This window comes from Fusarium fujikuroi, chromosome FFUJ_chr04 (genome assembly GCF_900079805.1).
Source record: "Fusarium fujikuroi IMI 58289 draft genome, chromosome FFUJ_chr04".
Classification (NCBI taxonomy): domain Eukaryota; kingdom Fungi; phylum Ascomycota; class Sordariomycetes; order Hypocreales; family Nectriaceae; genus Fusarium; species Fusarium fujikuroi.
In genome coordinates, this window is record NC_036625.1 from 192,134 (window position 1) to 213,583 (window position 21,450).

The 21,450-nt window shown below is 48.9% G+C and overlaps 10 protein-coding genes; 2 read left to right on the forward strand and 8 right to left on the reverse strand.

Annotated features, from left to right (window-relative positions):
• Window positions 1-208: 208 nt before the first annotated feature.
• On the reverse strand, window positions 209-633 carry FFUJ_13026 (related to Mitochondrial import protein 1; the record flags this gene model as incomplete). XM_023575663.1 has 2 exons in its annotated part: window positions 209-319; window positions 373-633. The coding sequence occupies 2 exons, from the start codon at window positions 631-633 to the stop codon at window positions 209-211; spliced, it is 372 nt and encodes a 123-aa protein (XP_023428939.1).
• A 482-nt stretch (window positions 634-1,115) lies between these two features.
• Window positions 1,116-2,432, forward strand: FFUJ_13027 (putative GLC7 regulator family protein; the record flags this gene model as incomplete). XM_023575664.1 has 3 exons in its annotated part: window positions 1,116-1,178; window positions 1,228-1,652; window positions 1,697-2,432. The coding sequence occupies 3 exons, from the start codon at window positions 1,116-1,118 to the stop codon at window positions 2,430-2,432; spliced, it is 1,224 nt and encodes a 407-aa protein (XP_023428940.1).
• A 244-nt stretch (window positions 2,433-2,676) lies between these two features.
• FFUJ_13028 (related to ras-related GTPase rag) lies at window positions 2,677-3,795 on the reverse strand (the record flags this gene model as incomplete). XM_023575665.1 has 2 exons in its annotated part: window positions 2,677-3,571; window positions 3,620-3,795. The coding sequence occupies 2 exons, from the start codon at window positions 3,793-3,795 to the stop codon at window positions 2,677-2,679; spliced, it is 1,071 nt and encodes a 356-aa protein (XP_023428941.1).
• Window positions 3,796-5,458: 1,663 nt separating this feature from the next.
• Window positions 5,459-8,402, reverse strand: FFUJ_13029 (uncharacterized protein; the record flags this gene model as incomplete). XM_023575666.1 has 5 exons in its annotated part: window positions 5,459-5,588; window positions 5,634-7,203; window positions 7,254-7,423; window positions 7,468-7,790; window positions 7,836-8,402. 5 exons carry the CDS (start codon window positions 8,400-8,402, stop codon window positions 5,459-5,461), a joined length of 2,760 nt encoding a protein of 919 aa, XP_023428942.1.
• A 739-nt stretch (window positions 8,403-9,141) lies between these two features.
• On the reverse strand, window positions 9,142-11,029 carry FFUJ_13030 (uncharacterized protein; the record flags this gene model as incomplete). XM_023575667.1 has 4 exons in its annotated part: window positions 9,142-9,333; window positions 9,384-9,557; window positions 9,604-10,654; window positions 10,701-11,029. The coding sequence occupies 4 exons, from the start codon at window positions 11,027-11,029 to the stop codon at window positions 9,142-9,144; spliced, it is 1,746 nt and encodes a 581-aa protein (XP_023428943.1).
• Window positions 11,030-11,465: 436 nt separating this feature from the next.
• Window positions 11,466-11,776, reverse strand: FFUJ_13031 (uncharacterized protein; the record flags this gene model as incomplete). XM_023575668.1 has 2 exons in its annotated part: window positions 11,466-11,501; window positions 11,681-11,776. 2 exons carry the CDS (start codon window positions 11,774-11,776, stop codon window positions 11,466-11,468), a joined length of 132 nt encoding a protein of 43 aa, XP_023428944.1.
• A 2,126-nt stretch (window positions 11,777-13,902) lies between these two features.
• FFUJ_13032 (related to cercosporin resistance protein) lies at window positions 13,903-15,896 on the forward strand (the record flags this gene model as incomplete). XM_023575669.1 has 5 exons in its annotated part: window positions 13,903-14,075; window positions 14,122-14,565; window positions 14,608-14,802; window positions 14,847-15,127; window positions 15,178-15,896. 5 exons carry the CDS (start codon window positions 13,903-13,905, stop codon window positions 15,894-15,896), a joined length of 1,812 nt encoding a protein of 603 aa, XP_023428945.1.
• Window positions 15,897-16,074: 178 nt separating this feature from the next.
• FFUJ_13033 (related to retinol dehydrogenase 13) lies at window positions 16,075-17,319 on the reverse strand (the record flags this gene model as incomplete). Its single annotated transcript, XM_023575670.1, has 1 exon — window positions 16,075-17,319. The coding sequence occupies one exon, from the start codon at window positions 17,317-17,319 to the stop codon at window positions 16,075-16,077; it is 1,245 nt and encodes a 414-aa protein (XP_023428946.1).
• Window positions 17,320-17,527: 208 nt separating this feature from the next.
• FFUJ_13034 (uncharacterized protein) lies at window positions 17,528-19,457 on the reverse strand (the record flags this gene model as incomplete). XM_023575671.1 has 2 exons in its annotated part: window positions 17,528-19,146; window positions 19,193-19,457. 2 exons carry the CDS (start codon window positions 19,455-19,457, stop codon window positions 17,528-17,530), a joined length of 1,884 nt encoding a protein of 627 aa, XP_023428947.1.
• Window positions 19,458-20,406: 949 nt separating this feature from the next.
• FFUJ_13035 (related to enoyl-CoA hydratase) lies at window positions 20,407-21,231 on the reverse strand (the record flags this gene model as incomplete). The annotated part of the gene is made up of 1 exon (XM_023575674.1): window positions 20,407-21,231. The coding sequence occupies one exon, from the start codon at window positions 21,229-21,231 to the stop codon at window positions 20,407-20,409; it is 825 nt and encodes a 274-aa protein (XP_023428948.1).
• Window positions 21,232-21,450: the final 219 nt, after the last annotated feature.

Here is a 21,450-nt window from a genome sequence, read left to right on the forward strand (position 1 = left end):
GTCGCTGCGTTCGAATGAGTGATTTTTACATTTTGAACCACCGGTGCAACGAAACGCCACAATCCATGTTCCTGTCTAATATATAATCTCAAATTATTTAACATGATATGCATTCATCCGTCCTTGCTCTTTCGTAGATCATTCATAGCGATGAGTGCGTCTTGGGTGTGATGGATAAGAATCCGTAAGGTAAAGGATTTCCGACATTTTACTCCAGGCTTGCAAAATCGTCCAGCGAAGGGCGAGGAGCATATGGCTTTTCTCGAAGCTCGATACCAGGACCGATGGGGTGAACTCTTCTGCGCGAGAGGGGGAAGACCTGGATTTGTTAGTAGGGGTTGATAGCTTTGAGAACTGCGCAGTATGGTATACCTTTGTGCCTCCCCATCCCAGCCTGAAAGCAGCTTCATGAGCAAAGAGCTCTCCAAATCCAAGCATCATGCCGTTGACAAAAGGTAGTAGGAGGTTAATAGCAGCTCCCCGTATCAAAGACCACACTGTAGGGGGCTTGTAGAGAATGACGGGTGAGTTTGACGAGGGAGGTGACGAGAGATCATCGCCTGCAGAGTATAATTCGCTGTCGGAGTGCAATGTCACGCCGGACTCGGCGAGGTGGTTATGTTCGTCGGACATGGCAGGCTTCGAGATGTGAGCGCAGACTCGGATAAAGATAAAGGAGTAAATAATATGAAGCTCGATTGCTGGTCCTTGTCGGCTTGAGCTAGCTTCTGAAGAGGTTGTTGACGATCTCGGCTTCTCGACCGTCGCGCTTGATTCCCCCAGATCCTTACGTAAGGCTGCAGGACCGGGGCAGAGATGGACCTGACTTCCGCAGGTTGAAGTGGTGAGTGGGTCCCCACTTGTGTCATGGCCCAGTCGAGGAAGGTGGGGTGAAGGAGCCCACCGCCACCAACCCAGAGCTTCCTTTGCTTAGAGGTGACGAGCAAGCTGCCTGCCTGTTGCTGGAACCTTCATTCATCACCAAACACACTTTGAGATTGACGTGTCTTTTTATCTTGACTCAATCACCTCCAAAACTACCAACGCTCCTCATAAATCTGCAACTTCTGAAAACATCAACGCTTATTTCAGCTACCCCGCCTTCAATCGTCAACATGGCAGACCACGACGCCCAGATCGTGGAGTTTGCAGGCCTGAGCGGCGCAAGCCCTGAAGAGGTTCGCATCTCTCTGACTCGCACTGGATACTCCAGCTAACGCGCCCAAGGCCAGACAGTATCTCGAAGCCCACAACTGGGACCTCGCCGAGGCCAGCAATGCTTGGTTCCGTGATGCCGAAGATGACAACCGCGACACATCCACAGCTCCCGCTGCCGCACCTGACAACTACACGGGCCCTCGAACTCTCGACGGTCGACCAGCTCCAGAGGCTGCCCGCAGCAGTCAACCAACCCGCAAACCTGCCGCATCACAACAGAGGAAGAGGGGGATTGCTACTCTAGGATCTCTCGGTAGCTCATCCCATCAACACGATCACGGTGATGACGATGATGATGACTTCGACGGCGAAGACGATGATGGACGAGGAAACTTGTTTGCCGGTGGTGAGAAGTCTGGTTTGGCTGTTCAAGATCCGCATCAGGAGGGCGGTCCCAAGAAGATCATCAGTGACATTCTCGCCAAGGCCCGAGCGTAAGTCTCTGAGCATATGAAGGTGAATTTAACTGACAGATTAGCAACGCTCAACGCCCCGAGGCCGAGAATGAGGCTGGCCCTTCTGAGCCTAGTCGCTTCCGAGGAACTGGACAGACCCTTGGCGGGGACGGTGTCGAGAGCCGCAGCATTCCTGATCCTCTCGGCCCAGGTCGCTCTTCAAACGCCGAACCTCAAGAACGAGTTCTTCACATCTGGCAAGATGGTTTCAGCATCGATGACGGTGACCTTCGCCGATTTGACGATCCCGCAAACCAGGCCGACCTCGCCCTGATCCGAGCTGGTCGCGCACCTCTTCACCTCATGAATGTACAGCATGACCAGCCCATCGATGTCAAGCTTCACCAGCACGACACACCATACCAGCCACAGCCCAAGAAGTACAGACCTTTCGGTGGCTCTGGCCAGCGACTTGGAGCTGTTGTCCCTGGTGTCGAGGGTTCAAGCTCTTCTCCTGCCCCGGCTGCTTCTTCCGCCGCTCCCTCGTCCTCCAATGCTCCCACCGTCGATGATGCTCAGCCCACAATCATGATCCGAATCCAGATGCCCGATGGCACACGCCTACCCGCTCGTTTCAACACCACCCACACTATCGACGATGTCTACGGTTTCGTGCAGGGAGCGTCCCCAGACACACGATCTCGATCATGGGTTCTTTCCACGACATTCCCCAACAAGGATCACACCGACCGCAGTTTGGTTCTTGGCGAGATGCCCGAATTCAAGAAGGGCGGTACCGCCGTTGTCAAGTGGACTTAGAAATGGAAAAATCGGCGTTGAGGTTGATTTACGGACTGGTCAACAAATGCGGATGCTAGCATTGACTTATAGAGGTCATGGATAGAATCACAGATAGCTAAAATGCGAAATGAATTGTAAATGAGCCATGTATGCATATACGAAATTGATACTCAAAAATATCACCTAGAGTGGTATCTCAACACCTAACGCCAAATAACAAGCCATGCGCCGTGATAACTCCGATCTATGCGGTCTTGTCAGTTTAGGCAGAAGTAGTGGCGGTGTTGGGAGCTGGAGTTGCGGGGCCATCCAGAAATCTGAAGTGCTCAATGGCGATCTGACAATTGAGCATAGCAGCGTTGAACCGAGCCTCTCCAGGTGGAAGAACAACCATGAGATACGTGTTGGTCGTGAACTTAAGGATAAACAGACTGAATCGATTGCCGGCCTTATGCTCCATGCGAATGAACTGCTCAGCGTTCCGCGGCGTACCGGTGAAGCGCGAAATACTCTGCTTGAAATGCTTCATGATGTTGGACATGCGCTCTAGTCGATCCTCGGTTGGGTTGCGTTGGCCTTCAGATGATGTCCAGGATGATACGGCAAGGAACGAAGTGCGCTCGAACAGCAGCAACTCTTCAGCTTCGATGGCGAGACCCAGGTTTGCGAGATTTCGCTCAATGACGGAGAGGTTAGGCACAAGATCGTGAATAATCGACGCCCACGCTTTATACAAGCTCTGATCCCAGATCGACGTCGCAAACGGCGTGAGCTCAATCGACGACGCAGCAATACCGACTGAGTTCGCATACTCAAAGGTCTTCTGTCGCACAACCCGAATGCGCTCGTCGTAAACGGACTCACGTGCCGTAGGGACAACGAGATCCATCTTGTGAATGAGGATGTAGATCTTTGCGGCGGGAGAGTATTGAAGTAAAGCGGAGAGGATGGAGACGTAGGTTGCGAGATCGCGGTCGACGTCGCGGGATTCAATGTCGAAGACGTAGATGAGCACACCGACGTTGGAAAAGACGTGGACGCGCTGTTGCGAGAGATAGTTCTCCATAAAGGCCTCTTGACCACCGCAGTCCCAGAGGTTGAGGGTGAGGTTTCCGAGGAACTTGACGTGCGAAAGATCGATATCGATAGTTGCGCCCCTGCATAATCAGCCTAGCCCCAAGACCAAGCGAGGTAGGGGGACTTACAGTCTTCGTGTATCGCGGGCAATGTAGTTGCTAAAGATAATGCTCCTCATGCTCGACTTGCCGGAGCCGGACTTTCCCATGAGCAGCACCTTTTTCTTCTTGGGCTTCTTGACTTCGCCGAGGAGCTCGGGGGCGGGCTGGGCCTCGGCGAGGGAGGTGTCGATGTAGGAGGCCATGATGGGAGTGAGGTTGTTGGTGTTGCTGATGATGGAGGGTTGGAAAGTTGGAGTGGAGGGGAGGTGATGGGAGGTAGCTTGCCTTAGCTTTTGGCGCTTGGGTCTTTTGGGGTTTAGCGCCCGTCCCCGGATATGGTCAGCGGATGAAACGTCTTGGCTGGTGTTCCAACTGCTGTAATTCTTTTGGTAGACTGGGGTAATAATTGTATGTTTGCTTGGTTTTAAGTAATTTTATTTCTTATATTGTGCGAGTTACTGTGCAGTTTGACGAGATCTTGGTGATACTGTATGCATGGAACGAGCCTATCAAAGCTGCTGTATTCTGCATGACCCAACATCAGAGATGTTGTAGATGTGCTTAAAGAGAGCGCAATTGACAATACTTCCTAAGCTCAATACCATGAGCTGTAACTAGCTTGTATAAAACCTCAGGGCTGTGTCGCTTGATCAATTCCACATAAGCAAGCACTTGGTGAAGCCAGGTGCTGATGTGTAGGTCAGTTTCATTCTTATGTAGCACTGTGTGGTTTGACACGACACTGAGAACACAGTATCTCGAATAATGGCCCAGAGATATAAAACTAAACAGAGAAACTTTTTTGTAGGCCGTATATGCACGACCGTATCGTCCTCGACCAAGACTGGGCCGCCGAAAAACGACTTGAGACACCGAGGCCTTACTGCAACATAGCAGCCCGGTGACTCCAACATCTCATCTGATAGAAATCAACACTCTATGTTACAATTATGATGCCATTGTCTGTCAATATAGTAGGAAATTCTATGCTATGTCATTGGCGAAGCTCGGGGGGATCATGTCAATATTGCTCACTTGTTGTCGCGGAGACGAGCTGCATTCATTTCACATAACTATTCATAAATCGAAGCATTAAATTAACCGTTTTAAGCTCTTCTTTAGTTCAATGTACAGTCGCTAAATGTTACTTTCTTGCTCATCCTTTGTCACCGGAGGGATTCGTGGAACTCATTAAAACTTTGTTCACCTGAGACAAGTCTACTCTGCGTGTGCTCTAGAGGCCGCTTCTTTTGATATCTGGCATTAATTTGAACTTTCAATCTTGTCCTTTTCGCTGCAATGATCTTCTGGCAAAAATTCTACTTGTTTGATAGGATACAAATGAGTATCACCAGAATAATAAGCATATAATTTCCAAAATTGTTCCATAATATCGGATCATATTTAAATGACTAGCTTTCCACTGTTCCCAAGGGTCATTATACGAATTCCTCGAGAGAAAACCCTCTGACACAAATCAGGGTGCCAAAATCTTCTCATTACTTAGGTCAAAGATCTTTAGTTTTCTTGTCTCCCCTCAGTATGCAATCTCTTCATCAAAGTGTTGATCACCCAAGGCATAGGGTAACACTCCAACCAAGCGAAGCTAACGGCATCATCCAATCCCAGACTGTCTAAAAGCCAGGAAGGGAAACATGAGAATGCGCTAGAACTGTACAAGTATAGCTTGTTTCGTCTATCATCTCAACAACATTGTATAAAACCGATTCAAGGACACTGATCCTAAATTCCAAGGGTAAGCTGCGGTATATGGGTATTTATATAAACCAAGTCTAATGCCACATTGTAAATGTTCATCATCTAACGCCGATGTTTCCAAGATCCGCATAGCATATAAATCATCGCTTATTCTCCCTGAGAATACGATGGCCTCTCGATTGACGGACTCGCCGAGATCTTATCGTTACCTGGACTCACCGACCCCGTGAGTATTGCCCAGACATTCGATTCAGAACTCTTATGGTCAACAATATCACTGCAAGAGTCAGCCTCGATCTTTCCCACCGTGACAATAACTTACGTCCGGTGATCTTCATCCCCTCCGTAGAGGGCATCGTCGTCCAGATATCTCAGCCGGCGAAGACCAACTGGATCATTACCAAAGCTGACGAACTGAAAGGCGAAAGCCGTGTCGCCGATGCCTTTATCTTCCATTCGCTTGATAATCTTCGTTATGCAAGCTTCAACGCCTTTCTCTTCGAGAGAACCACCGTGCTCCCATATTCCATCAGTCAAGATAACAACGCTTGTTGGTCGTTTCGGATCCACCATACTGGCATCTGCAAATATCTGGTTAAATGAATGCTTCATATTGCAGAGAGTCTCAGCGTCGTTGCCACCAAGCCATTCTCGCACTGGGTTGATGAACTTGTCCATCTTGAGAAGAAATCGAGGTCGACGTTCTATCGGGATTCTCTTGTCTGGTTTGGAAGTGAAGCGGATTTCTGGACCAGAATGGTCGATCTTCCTAACGAGCCATACCAAAACGTCCAACACTTTGAGTACCTCGCGCTCCCTATCACGCATCGTCTCAGAATCGTCTACTATAAAGACAAACCGCCGATTTCCCATCCGATTGCGAAACTTTTCGTAGCCCTGCAATGATTCCCTTTTACCATTGTTTTTACGGTGACTGACAACATGGTCAATAGTAAGGTCCCCATACATACCCACTTCATTCTGTTTCTGCGGAGTGAGTCTGGTGATGTCGGCAGATGTCTTGGCAGGGCTGTTGGCGTCGGGAATCGAATGGTAATGATTATCTTGAGCAGGAAATGAGATGCCAGGGTGTGTTGGAGAACCCAACGTGTTTCCAAGGTTGAAGTCCTTGGTAGATACAGCTAACGCAGGGGACGATTTGTCTTCTAGCTCAGATATAGCCCGAAAATTATTGTGACTCCATTGGGCTGATGTGTGGCGATCGAATGGGGTTCCGTTATTCGAAGGCATTCGAGTATTGATGCCAAGGTGGTCTCGCTGCTGCATGTTAGGCCGATCTAAGGGCATACCAATCTGGCGTGAAGATCCCGAATGGGAGGACGTCCGTTGGTGAGGAGATCGGTCTGGCTGAAACAATGATTCAGCCATGTTCATAGGCGATTGGGTGAGTATCGGGGTGTTGTGGAAGCTGGGTTGAGGTAAGAGAGGCGTGCTATGATGATCTAAGGGGGGAGCAGGATGAAATATTTCGCGGTAATTTCTCTCAAAAGTCCTCCAGATAAGGATGGGGGATTGTCTTTCTCGATACGGCACAAGCATCCAATGCTCGACGAGGCTGCAGACATTCCGTGACAGGAAAATGGGACCATGTAGCGCATCGAGCGCCGCTGAATGTGATTTCACAACACAAGTGAGCGCTGTGGAGCTGTTATGGAAACATTCGCCAAAGCTGCCATCGGCAAGAAGTGGCCAATGTGTCAGGATCTCCCTTCTGCGATCACTGGCAGCTTCATCAAGGGCAGCCGTCCCTCCAGCAACCCAGACAATTGCTTCGCTGATGACACAACCAAGAGACCAGACATCGGAGGCTACTGGAACCTGCATAAAACCCTTCTCCTGGTCCCTGTAGAGCCTAGTTGCTTCGGGAGAGCCTGTTGTAACTTGTTAACGCAACCCGATTTCGTAGGGGGAGAGTAGTTACAATATGTCCTGTTTCCGTCATTATCCTGGAAACTGGATTCATCCTCATCTATTGGAAGATTGGGTGTCGCAGTGTCGAAATCAGCAAGCTTCATTCGGAAGCCATACGAGTACCGCCCATCTTGACCAGGGAATACCAAGATGTTGGCAGGCTTGATATCTCGGTGAGCGCTACGACATTAGTAACGATCGAGAAAACTGGGAGTATCACGTACAATCCTGTTCGCTGATTCCTAGGGCCGCCTTCTAGGTTTTGTATCTTGTCGATGGCTTTGGTGAGGCCCATCAAGCCATATAAGAAATACCGCCGCTCTTCTTCCGTGACTGGTCTTTCATTGCGCTTGAATAATTCGAGAAGGCTACCTTCACTCGCATGCTCCAGGATCATAAAACAGCGATTATTCTGTTCAAATGAGCCAAGATATTCAACAATGTAATCGCAAGACTCGATCGCGGCGAAAGCATTGTATTCCTTAATCCATGCATCTCGCAAAGTTTCTCTTTCTCCTGTGCGGTACTCTTTAAAGACGACAGTACCCTACTCACGTTAGTTGGAATGGATGATGCGGAGGAGGGAACTTACCGTGGGACTCCATTCGCGATCGAAGCATTCAGGGTATAAGGTCACAACTCTGATATTTGATTTGGAGTGGTTTGAATCAGTTGTTATCGTGACAGTTTTTTTGATGGGTAATATTTGCCGAGGATCGATGTGTCGCTTATCCATGGGGGAATGTCTCGAGAATATCAGAGGACAGAACATCCACTGGTGCTCGCAAAACTCGTTCATGTCGTCGACAAGTGCAGGGTCGTCGCCGAAACATCTAGCATTGAGTAAAGGGAGTTGCTGGTCCTGATAACCATTGGAAGTGAAGTTGTTGATGAGGTATGTCCTGCTGATGTACACCAAAATGGAGAAGATGTTCAAGTAGCCATTCTCAATCGTCGTGGGAAGAGCGTGGATGTTGCGATCGATCGCGCGAGATAATCTTCGCTGGCCACTTTTCTTCCACCATCTGGCCGTAACTGCGGGACTCACGAACCTGGTCGCAATGTCGTTGCCGTCGAGTCCCGGTTGCGATTCCTGCCGAACATATCGTATAAACTCCTCATTGCGCTCGTCGCGCGGGCGTTTTCTGGGATTGGACATGGCAGCTATTCAACGAGGACCACAAGAGTCCGGCGTGAGAGTGAAAACAGCAATCTTTTGGATCCAATTGTGTATAATTTAGACATGTAGAAGAGGGGAATCTGGTTATGGTGATGGAAGATAAAAGTGGCGGAGGTCTTTTCCGGTAAATTATTTAAGGTCGCGAGAGAGTGGTTCGCATTAGAGGCATGTGCGATCTTCTCCAACAAGGCACTTTCCAATTCTTGCCAATTCGGGTCATCATCTTTCCAGATTGGTTAGCAAGGGCGTGCATATGCAGCAAGGCTCTCCTCTGCAACATTGTATCATGCCCACCACTATCTGGCCAAGTAGGCTGTGTTGAAGATGCCTTAAAAGCAAAGCCACTCTTCTTCTGCCTTCTCGTATGATTTGAATCTTTAATCTGAGAACCTACACCTTGAAAGTGGCTGAGATGGAACGTGGTAGACATAGCTCATCATGAGGAGGCTTGTCCGAGACTAGAGGGCAGAGCCTCACAAGAGGGTGAGAGTACAGGAGATGGTGTGACATGCACATCGGCGCGGGGAACCAGGCTGCAGCCTAACAAATGATCCCACACATGGACATGAATCGACATCATCAGGCATATTCTGCTTTGTCTATAATTGCTGAGATATATCTTGTTTACGAGCTCCTGACTCGTGTTGAAATCTATTGTCTATAAAGTATAGATAGGAATAAAATGGTAGGAAATGAAATGAGGTTGTGATGTACTACTCTAAGATGCGTGTTTGACTCTTTCGCTATGCGGCCTGCGCAGCATGAAAAGAATGATCATCCAAACAACGATGGTGACGATCGTGATGGTAGCGGAGAGGCCAAAAAATAAAGAAAATATCTCCTTGTTCAGTCTCCATGGAGCCTTTGCATTCGTTTGGGGCCATTCAAGAATACCGCTTTGGAAAAAAGACTACAAATATAATTAGTTGTTGCAACATGTCCAAGGACACAGTGACGTACAGCCATGAATGTTCCAGGGAGGAAAATCAGAGTCACAAAAGTGATGATATGCATTGAGCTCGTCTCTCGCTTGGTCTTGTTGGCGATATTCTCCATATTCCGAGTCGACAAGTGAGCGCTCTCTGCGTAGATCTTGTTAATTTGGATGGTTTTGTATTGAAGAATGGTATTGTACTAATGAAATCAGTTCTGAACCTCTCAGAGTTGAAGAGTGAATTACCATTTCTTTGCTCTCTTTGACGAGCAGTAGCAGCGCATTGAGCTGCACCTGATGAGCATCGATATTGGCCTCAATATTTCGAGAGTGCCGACAATATTGAAGGAACGACTCCTCGCAACTTCTCTTGATCGTTTTCAAGGCGGGAACCCGATACTGGGTCATAAGACACTGATAGTGCTCGCGGATCTGTCTGATGACTTGGTTGTTTAGCTTAAGAACCAGGAGCGCTTCCTGGATCGTCTCCAGGCCCTGCTGCAGTTTCTGTAGCTCGTCAAAAGAAAACACTTCAAGCCTCTCGAGTCGTTTGACTCGGTCATTGAGATCACCCCACGGGTCCCCCTTTTCATTGCTCTGACTGCGGGTTGTCCCAGATTCGAGGCTCGTCATATGGGAGAGCCTTTTCGAGGGAGATTCAGCCAAACCTGTTATGATTTTCACGTCTTTGGTAAGGGCTGACTCGTCTTTTATGGCGGGCGTTCTAGCTTTGTCCACAAGTGGTTTGATCTCATCAAAAAGTTCGTTGATGTAGAATATCCAATCATCATCGCACCAATCAATCAGCATAGTGAGAACCTCAAGGGAAGATGAGAACGCCTGTGGAACAGATTCCAGAACACTTGATTGAAGACATTTATTCTCAGCCAAAGCTTCTTGGAACAACTCCTCGTTCAGCGAGTTTCCCTTGCAGGTTACCCAAAACGACTGACCGTTTTTAATGTCAAAGGAATGATATACTGCGAGTTGCCGGACTCCCCAAGATCTGTTTGGGATGGAGGTGGAGCTCTCGACGGATCTCAAGACAAACGAATACCTAATTTCGCGCCCTGAGAGACCCATTCGATCGAGAGGCAGGATATCATCCTCAGACGAGAGCAAAGTATTGTCGTCGTTGAATTGAGGAAGGTTACACCATTCCTGAGCAGAGTGCGACCGACGAAAAGAGTAGAGACAGCTTAGGAACGAAGGTGGGATTCGTTGATATGTGCATAGATATTTGAACATCTTAATTGGACATCTGACTTGATCTTTGGAAGATTTAGAAAGGAGAGATCTGACTTTGTTAAATTCTGTGCCTAAGTAAAGTCCAGCGCACTTACACATATCTCATCTTTGGGGCTTTCTTGTTCGGCTGTAAGCGAAGTAATAGATCTTCCATGGTCGTGACATCACCCGAGAGCGACTGACAGTTGCATGGAGTCATGCAATCGCACGTTTCAAAGATCTTGAGACAAGCATTTTCGGGTCTTGGGTGGAAGATACGAGCTGCTTCTCGATTCCACGTAGTAGCTACTGCTTGCCGGGCTCTGGTACTTCTTCTGCTGCTGGGAGCAGTTTGAGGGTAGTCGTGAGAAGCATCACATATCCTGTCGAAGTAGCGTTCCTGTTCGGACAGCTCCACAGTAGTGATACTATTTTGAGAGGACATGATAGCATATGGCAATTTGATAAATGAGCTAGTGCTTGAAGGTTTCGTAGATTACTTGGGACCAAGCTATTTTATTTCCATGAAGAGAACTCCAATTCCACAGAACAGGGATCCAGGATTCGCATAGCCTAGATCATATGCAACGGCAAAATTTGACGAAGAGTGCCTGACATTGACTGTACACAAAAGCAAGTTGGCAGTGATGATTGTGGATGGTGTGAATGAAGATGGTAGAGATAGACAATGTGTATGAGGCCAGGAAAGGCACTGACATACAAAGTGGCTGAGTCAAAGGCGCATACAACTTGCCTCATGTAACCCAAACAGAACACTTAATATTGCTCATATGCGTAAATAACTGAAAGTAAAAGCAAGGATTCACATTGGGTATTGTGAAAAGATATACCAGGAATGTCTTTGTAGCCATTTGCATGGTTCATGGCGCTAGATCATAGATTTCGTCTTTCTCAGCCTGTTCCAGATGTCAGCTGCTGGGAGAGGCATCACAAGATATACAAATGCAACAAGATAACCCACTTCAGTCAAGGTCACTGGAAGATAGAACACAAACTCGGTTCCTATATGCTGGAGCCACGGATCAGCTTCTGGTGCACGAAAGCACTGCCACTCTCAGTGACCCGATCTACATACCTCGACCTCAATGGTCTGGTCATTGAACTTAGCCCGAAGGTGCTTTCGTACATCTTCTAGCCGCACCTTGTATGCAACAATAGAGTTGTGCTTCATGGTGGCAACCAAACGATTGGTGATTGTGCAATGCGGTTAGATTCTGGTGACGAAGTCTTTGTTTTCTCAGTCCTGTATTGCGCAAGTTCGCCTTGGGCGTTTTTCTTTCCGCCTGAAAATAGTCTGCCTCGGGAATGGTTGGGGACTGTGCCAGGCATGTCGGGCAAGTTGCTAGATATTCACTCTACTGATGGCTGCGGCTCAAGATAACGCGGGGCTTGCTCGGAGTATCAGATGGCGATTGGTAGGCCCTCGCTGGACAGCGCAACGGGCCGGGCTTAGGGGATCAGGCTTTCGGATCAATTACCTATCAAGTTCAAAGTGTGACCGCTGTACGCCATATTGCAGCTGGAAATGCGCCAAGAGCGGCATAAGCAGCAAGGGTGGTTGAAATGATGGACGCCGCTGGCTGGTAGAGTACCAGTCTTGGGGTGATGGCTCACATTTTGGTCATGCAAGTGATTGTGAAGCCAACACGCAGCGAGGTGCAGCCTGATGTGACTCTTGTTTAACTGAACCTTAATCCGCACCATGAAAGAAACGAGAAGTGGAAGAAATATAATATGCGAAGGGTCTGCAACGTCTTTGTATCTCTTTAGAAGTGTTCAACAATGTCGTTGTTAATGTGTTTCATCATAAAGCGGCTATGAGCAACTGCCTCAAGGATGACTCGACGGCTGTCGAAGAAACTGTGCACCAATCACCAAATTATTCCCGGACAGTATGCGACAGATCTGTGGGATTCTAATCAAAATACTGACAGAAACATCCTTTCTGAGCGCTACGTTAACCATGATTGATGAAGTGATCGAAAGTATGTCTAATATTTCATATCGAATTTGTCAGCAGCGTTGACGTTGGATTGATGATTGGTGAGGTTGAGGAGATCGGGCTCTGGATGCTCACACAAACAACGTGTCTTGAGTTGATGCTGGAGACTTGAGCAGTGTAGACGGGGCCTTCATTGTGCAACAGTTGTTGCGAAGTTGTTTAAGACTGGAAGCGTAGATGTAATATTCAAAGTCGAGTTACTTGAAGTTACCTAATCGTCGATGTTAAAAGATGCAGGCTGAAAGTGAACGAAAGGAAGGCACAGCCAGCAAACCAAAGTACTTGCGATGGTGGTGTAAGTTTGGGAAGTTGCATCGGCAACCCTTTGAAAGTTGTGAAAAGTTCAACTCTTGCACCATCATAAACCTCAACATGATCTGCTCAATCATTTGTTGAGTCACCTTCCAGAAATTTAAATCACCGACACTAAAGAAGATCAGACCAACAAGAGCTTCGAGTTAAGACTGTCTGAACTCCGTTTCAATCACCGAAATTGCTAGTTGTCGGACACTTTTCATCTCAGGACCCCATAGAAATCAGGCTGAGATCCTCGATTTTAAGGGCAGCCGACCAGGAGCGTCGAATTAATTGAAGGATGCGACGCTGATTACACCAGTCAAATTGAATGCCCCCGAGGAGGGCGGCAGTGGCTTTATCAGGCGGGGAACAGTTGAAGTCTGATTCCGCCCTACAAGGCTGCTTTAAACACAAGCTTTAGCTGATGTGGAGAAGCAAGCTTGGCTTCGTCCCTGGATCTAATCCGTTCGGCATAATCTTCTTGAAACGGTCCCAGAAGCGAAACCAATGACGAGTGCGTCGGTGCGAGCCGTCATTAATCCTTTCCTTCAAGTGCCGTGTTGGAACGGACACGGACTTGAGCACCAGAACCCAGCCACAGTCCGTTGCTCTTAAGATGACGATGCAACCCTGCAAAGCCGAGATATAGCGCTGGACTGAACCTGCATCGCCACACCGACACAGAAAATTCCGCTGCAAGTGCCCTGAAACCAAACCCGAGTCCGATCTCTGGCTTCAGTGTCACAGCCACATTCAAGATTCAAGTCCGCTTCTCAACCACAAGAACTCGATCTCTGGTGATATCTTGACCTACGGGCACGGTGAATGCAGGAAAATCATCAGATCCGCCTTTGAGGTAACTTCAATGCGATGAAAAGGATAAGCTAGGATCCATGAGTCGTGGATCTAAATGAGACGTTTTCCCCGCCGTTGAGAAGTTTAATGATTCAATTTCACCAACGCTAGCATCAAAACAAATCGTTCAAGCCGTGTTTACAATGGCTTCGAGATCAGACCCAAATGTTCCGTTGCTCAAGACGTGCCAGACGTGTTTTCATGCCAAAATTCGATGCGAGAAATCACAAGAGTCTGGAAAATGCGACAGGTGTTTGCGCCTGAACAAGACATGTGTTTTTAATCCTTCTCGGCGACGAAAGGCTCTGAGGCCTGGGTGAGAAATTTGTTGTTTGTGATTTGCAATTACTAACTTGATTCAGGCCGTCCAGGAATCTTGAAGCTGTGAGTCCTACAAGATCGAGGTCACCATCCTTGACTTCGGCCAATGCGACTTCAGCGAATGTTACGGATACCTCACCTGGTGTGTCCACGACACCAGCCAGCATTGATACCGAAGCATCCCACAACCCGTTCTCCAGGGGGTTGCTGTCATTCGAGAAAGGACAAGAGTTTCTCGATACCTTCAGAATGCGCATGTCGCCCCATTTTCCGTTCGTGATAGTTGCAGAGTCGGTAACCATTCAGGGGTTGGTTCAAGACAGACCGACGTTGTGTGTTGCGATACTTGCGGCAGCTTCACATGAGGATCTCAAGCTTCAGCAAAAATTAGGCAAGCTTTTCAACGAAATTGTACTTGTCAGGATGATAAAAGGGCCTTTTGCAACTTTGGATATGCTGCAAGGGCTGTTGGTGCATTTGGCTTGGTGAGTACTACGTCTTCTCAAAAGTCGTCGCTAATGATTCAGGGCGCATTTCCACCAAGGAACAATGAAGTACACCCAGCATCTGTCACTTGCAGCAAGTATCATCTCAGATATGAGACTTGATCGACCGAGAGTTGCAAGTCTGTGGGCTTTGAGTCGGGAGAGCAAGCATGGGTCTGGTGAGATGACGCATGACGAGATGAGAGCTTTAGCCGGGACTTATTATCTCTCTTCAAGGTATGTCATATAGTAGCCTCCAAACCACATCTAACACGCAATAGTTCGGCGGTATTGTTGCAAAAATCGCATCACTTTCGATATTCCCCATTCATCCTCGAATGCTGTCACAGCCTCTTATCCGGGGGAACTGCTCCTTCTGACAGACATCTTCCATACATCATATATCTTCAGAAGCTTACTGAAGAGGTTGATGATGCAGTCATTGAAGCCACAGGAGCAATACGAGGGGCAAGGCAAGACAAGTTACCTGCCGAGCTACATAGAATCAGAGAGCGATATACGTCAACAAAATCATCCTTGCCGTTTCCGCTCAGTGAGAGTCGTAAGTGCCCCTTCCCACCAGAACAGAAAAGTCTTAGCTGACACGCCTAGCCACAATTCTTCTGCAGTTGCACGTCCTCGACCTCCTTATCTGTCAGCCCTCACCGGATGGCATCTCATATGGCCTAAACGGTTTCCAAAGTCTTCAGCAAGGTGCAGACCAAAGCCGACTTCTCGACTGGCTCTCACAAAGCATGTCTGCTGCAAAGTCCCTCATAAGCGTCATTCTCCTCCTCCCACAAGGCGACGAAGACACGATGCCCAACATCGGCTGGATCATGCTATACTGCGCAGTCTCTCTGTCAGTACGACTAGACCTTGTAGCAGCACAACCCGAAAACGCACAAACTGCCGGCCATCTTCGACGTATTCTCGACATGCCTCACACCCTTCGTCAAATCGTCCTCCGCATGGAATCAGCCTCAAACTCGAATCCAGGGGATGGTGAATCAGATCCATACTTTGGTCTTGCGAGAAGAGCTCGGCGTATTGAGAGGTGGTACCTTGAACGATGCGGCCCTGTCGAATCGCCTGAAGTCGGGAGTCTTTTCGGATCTACCGAGACATCCCCTTCAAACCCATTCACCGGAGATATTGGACTCACCCCATCGTCTTTTCAAGATCCTGGCTTGGTTCCAAGTCTTCAAATAACAGGTGAATCAGATGATACATGGATGACCAACATATTAGCAGACCTTGAGGTTGATCCGGGGATGGAAAGCCTGCTGTTCACTGGACCTTTTGACTTTCTAGGTGAGCGTCAACAATAGCGTGGAAGAATGGCTTTATATACTTCTGTACGGATACGGATAAGGAGAAGCGTCGGAGTTGGTGATAGCAATAAACTCATGCCCGTTGGATCATTCATTTGTGTTACATATTACATCCCATATACCGCAGGACCAATACCCAAACTCCGTCTATGTCTATGTTCATGTACATCGTTGACTATTTTTTACCCTTCTTTCCCGCAGCCTTTTTGTGCTTCTCTTTGCCCTTCTTGATGGCGTCGACGAGCTCCTCGATCTCGGCCTCCTTTTCCTTTTCAGTCTTTTCCTTGGCATTCTTCTCATCGGCAGCCTTTTTGGCAGCTCTCTTCTTGGCCTGGATCTTCTCGACCTTTTCAATTAGAGCATCACTCTCTTGCCACAATTTCTTGGCGACTTCTTCATCCTTGACTTCCTTACGTGCAAAGTCGACCTCCATACACTCCTTGATGAGCTTTCCACCAGGACCTCGAGCAAAGTCACCGTCCATGGCAGTGTAAAGAATGGATTGGGCGGCCATGTGAGGAGATTTGAGGAGGAACCACGGAACCAAGTAGCCAGCGAGGTAGATTGCAAGTCCCCAGAGAGATCCACGCGTCAACCAGCGACGGGTGCTGGGGGTTCGGGCAAGACCAGGGTCCACGAAGACTACTCGGGTGTTGTTGGGAGCCTTGTCGGGTCGCTCGTAGGCATCGAGATGCTTCTGGAATGCCTGACCAAAGACGTTCATGGCGAGTTTGCTGCGAGCATATGCGGTACCGGGACTCCAGTTGGCCGTTGAGACAGGCTCCTTGAGGGATGGTGATCCAATGTAAGACGAGCAAGTAGGAATAATAACTCGAACATCTCGATCGATGGGCTGCGCACGAAGAGCCGGGCTTAGAATACCGAGTAAGTGGAAATTAGCCAAAAAGTTGACCATCCACGTCTCCTCAATACCCTCCTCCGACTCCTTTCTCTTTCCACCAGGGGGTGTCATTGTGGCAGCGCACAGAATAATCATATCCAACCGTCGAGGCGGCGCATTATCAATCCACTTGGTCGCAAACGTCCGAATGCTGTAAAAATCCGACAAATCGACTTGCTCCGTGTATATCATCTGGTTATTCGTCTTCTGTCGCAGATCCTGGATATACTCGACGAGGAAGGGATCCGACGGAGGCGCCTGAGATAGCAGAACCAGCTGCGCACCCTGAGCTGCGAGTCCGAGAGCCGTTTGGGCGCCTATGCCGGACGTTCCGCCGGTCATCATGACGACTTTGCCATGGAGGAGGCGTGGGCTGGGATTCTTGCGGCCGGAAGTCCAGATTTTGAGGAGGGTTAGGAATGTGAGAGTGAGGATGGTGTAGATTATTGTGCGGCTGTGCTGCCGGACTTGTTCGGGGATGCCATTTTCGAGGATACCGAGGAAGAGAACGAGAGGCATGGCGATAAGTTGATGCGGTGTTGTTCAGCGCATGTTGGAGGATTGCTGCGTTAGACATGATGGAGATTTGGTGTCGTGGCCCTCTAAAGGATCTTCACGTGATCCACTTGTACTTGCCATGAGCGTCAACTTCAAGATCATCTCAACAACTTGGACGTCGACAAATAAAATATTAATTGACTATCTCACTCTTTATCCGTAAATATGACTAATCCCGATATCTGTCATCTTTCTTCTTTCTTACCCAAATTTCACCAACTGGATCACCATGATCAGCTACACACTCCCAATCACCAATACCGTGTTGAGCAGAGGCCTTTCTAACACCCCTACCACCACCGCCAATGATGAGATTTCCAGGCCGATAATTTTCATCATGTTTCATACGACGAATTACACTTCCGTGAACTCGTACTGAATCAGGCACATCTCGAACCTCACCTCCAGGGAGGGGCCAACGGATTGGCTTCCATGATCCGTCGGACTGCAGATCCATTCTACGGAAGGGCATGTACTCCATGATTTTCCAGGCTGTTACGGCGAAGTGACCAAGACCTTGGCCGTATTCGAGGGAGTCGTGGATTCGAGCTGTGCATGCCCCGTGCATTATGTCGTGGAAATCGTTCTTGGGATGGTCTTCTTTTTCGTCCATTGGCATATCGGGGGCACGACCTGGACCTCCACTGCCGCTGGAGACTCGAAGATCAGGAATTGGAGGTCGTCCTGTAGCTTCTTGCCAGTCATGAGCAGCACAGCATCCCATCTCTGCGACCTTTTCGTCGTCAAACGGGAGACCGGCTTTCTGAGCTTCTCTCACGATCCAGGCAAGAGGAATGTGACTGGTACTTTTGCTGCCTTCAAGCATTTCCCAGCCTCCGCCAACATCAGCGTGACCGCCAGAGAACCAGACTTCGTCAATATCCTGAGCGGCATCGTCGTCAATGTTGTTGATCTCATCGAGTGCCAGACCGGAGAGGTTGGAGAAGTTGTCAGGATCCCCGCATTGGCTTGGTCTTCTGCACGATCTTGAGCGAGCTCGGTATGGCGCATATGCGTTGCCTTTCTTCTTCTTTCGACCACCTCTCTTGTCATTAGGAGATAGATGATCGCCTTTTCTGCCTCGATCATCGTGTCCGTTGAGTTCCTCGCGGATGTCATTGATGGCCTTGTGAAAGTGATGACCCTTGTCGTCCTTTTGCTTAGGCCGATCTTGATACATGAGATCCTGACGAAACTTTGCTCGTCTCTCGTCGATACTAACGGCATGGCGAATTACTCTGGCGCTGCTTCGTGCGGTGTACGGAAACTTGCTGCGTTGCATCCAAGCTGTCTCGAATCTTGGAACAGAATTGACTGTATCAAACAGCCCAAGGAAACGGATACGACCAACTGGACGTGAGAATGTCTCCCGAAATCCCTTCATGAACTGGAACATTTCGTCTCTCTTCTTCTTTGCGGCCTCGGTCTCTTTGTTTGGTGGTTTGTCGCAGTCTTCCTCGTCTTCAGGAATTTGTTCACGACCTTGCCATTGAGCGAACGCCTTCCAAGCGAACTTGACCATCTCTTCATTGCCGTGCGACAAGAGTCCGATGTAATCAAGCATCTCGGCTAGGAAGCGTGCAATGTATGCACCCCGACTGAAACCAAACATATAAATCTCATCGCCGGGGTTATAAAATCGCATGAGGAATCGATAGCCTCCTACGACATGCTGGTCGAACGAAGAGCCAATTGCTGAGTCTTTGGCTTTTTGATACCAAGAGCCAAAGCGAGCCCGAATACCAGTATGAGTAAGTGATCCCGAGACGACATATGTTCCGATGCCCGCTGGATTGCGTGAGTTGAGTGTGATTGCGACGAGCGGATCACTTACGCTGGTAGTAATGATATTGGTCGTCGGCTTGACGGTCAAGCATTCGAAAGATCTTGAGAATGTTGCTGTCACTATCGTCACCATGGAACTTGTTCCCTGTTCCATCGAAACAGAGAACAAGCTTCCGAGGCTTTCGCCCATATCCGATACCTGCGTCAGGTCCCATTCCCGGAGTTGAAGGTCTGCTCTGAAAATCCCGAGATGATTCAGGATGGCCTTTGACAGACTCATTCAGAGAATTCGGGGCAAGATGACTGTAGTCCATGGTAGCACACTCTCACTCGGTGACACCAGGCGGAGGTTTGCAACATCGCACAAGGTGGTCACGAATACAGCCGAGTGCAGCTGGGGAGCAGCCTCTTATGTTGGACATGACCACTAGCCCGGCGTGTCTCAAATCTCATCGAACTGAACCATGTTTCGGTCAAAGATCAGCCAAGCGGTACACAATACAATAATTCCGCCATGCATCCCCGCAGCTACCTGCGGCGGTACAAGACACGATATGACGGTGGCTCAATGTCTTAGATGGCGGCGCCAGCGAACAGGTAGTGGGTGTTTCCAGGCTGACTATTTGATCTCTCCCGTCGATCTCACCCATGGCGATACCCTCTAAAGGGGCCGCTTGTGTTTGACTGGCTTATGCATTCAGCCCAAGACATTTGAGGAGCTCAACAAGAGACCATCGTCGAACCAAGATGGAGCTTTCACCGTGCCAACTCCACTAGGTCATCCTTGCAGCTGGGGGTGCACCTCTCACCAACCAGAATTCGCTGATCGTCATCAATTACCGATAGCTGTGAAGTGCGTTTTCCACCATCTCATTTTGGGAGACATACAGATTGCCCGCGTCGAGCTGAGAACCCTCTTTGGGAGATTTGGGTGATGATCTATTAGATGTGGCTGCCCGAGAGATTTTTTGCTGTCGATCGATATCCCTGGTTCTTCTTGGTCAGAGTCTGAGCGCATGCCAATCGGAGAATGAATTGCTCCAGCGCGGAAGCTATCAGCCCGCTATTAAGGGCCGTCCCTAGGATGGGCTGGGCGGAAATGCGCAAACATGCCCGAGGATTGGTGAATTGATAATGATTTGGAAGCTGAGACACTAACAAGCCATCGACGTTGGTGGCAGTCGAAGTCTGAGCAATCAACAACATTCCGCCGTGCGAAGATCAATTGCTCTGTTCATTCTTCAAAGAATACTCGCAGTGAGCCTACAGCTTACTATCCTTCCAAATAGCATTCCTCTTCTCGACAAAACTCAAGACACCCTCCTTCATATTGTCACCACCTTCCATACCCTTATAAATCCCCCCATCAATCCTGTTCGTGCTCTCCCTCGGCCCCTCAGCTTCCCACCCTCCCAAAAGACCCTCGCGCGACACAATAATCGAGTCGGGCGAATTACCTGACATCTCAACAGCCCACTTCAGCGCCTCTTGAACAACATCCTCCAGCTTGACAACCTTGTTCACAATGCCCCAGTCAAAAAACTGCTGTGCGCTGTACATGCGCCCCAAGAGCGCTACTTCTGATGCCCGTTGTCGTCCTACCGTTCTGATAAGACGGGGTAGGGCACCTGCGATGGCGACGACGCCGCGCTTCACTTCTGGAAGACCGAACTTGGCGGTTTCGCTGGCGATGACCATGTCGACGTTGATTGCCATCTCCATTCCACCGCCAAGACAGAGACCATTGACAGCTGCAATGATGGGCTTCTTTCCATGGCGGTTACTCAAGCCTCCGAAGCCGTTCTCTGCCCACCTCTCAACGTCTTTCACATTTCCCTCTGAATTCTTGACGTTCCACTCTTTGAGATCTGCGCCAGCGCAGAATGCACGTCCGGTGCCCGTTAAGATGGCGCAGCGCAGTGAGGGCTCGTTGTCGTACCATCTCCAAAGACGGTCGAGATCAATGCTCATCTGGCGCTGGAGGGCGTTGAGATGTTCAGGCCGGTTGAGGGTGACGAGAACAACGTGAGGGTGGGGAAATGAGACGGAGGTGTGAGGCACCTTTGGGGGATTGAGTGACTTTGACATGATGATTATTCTTACTGTGATTGTCGTGATTTACTGATGTTGAGACAGTCTGAACGATTGATAATCTGGAGCTTGACCTCTTATTTACATCACTACCACGGATACAAGCTCCAGGGCCACGGTAAGCTCAGTGTGGGGAACCTCGGCACCTCGGAAGCTCCCCCAACAATGGCAACGCGCCGACGATCCCCCTCATTAACACCGGAGACAGAGACAGAG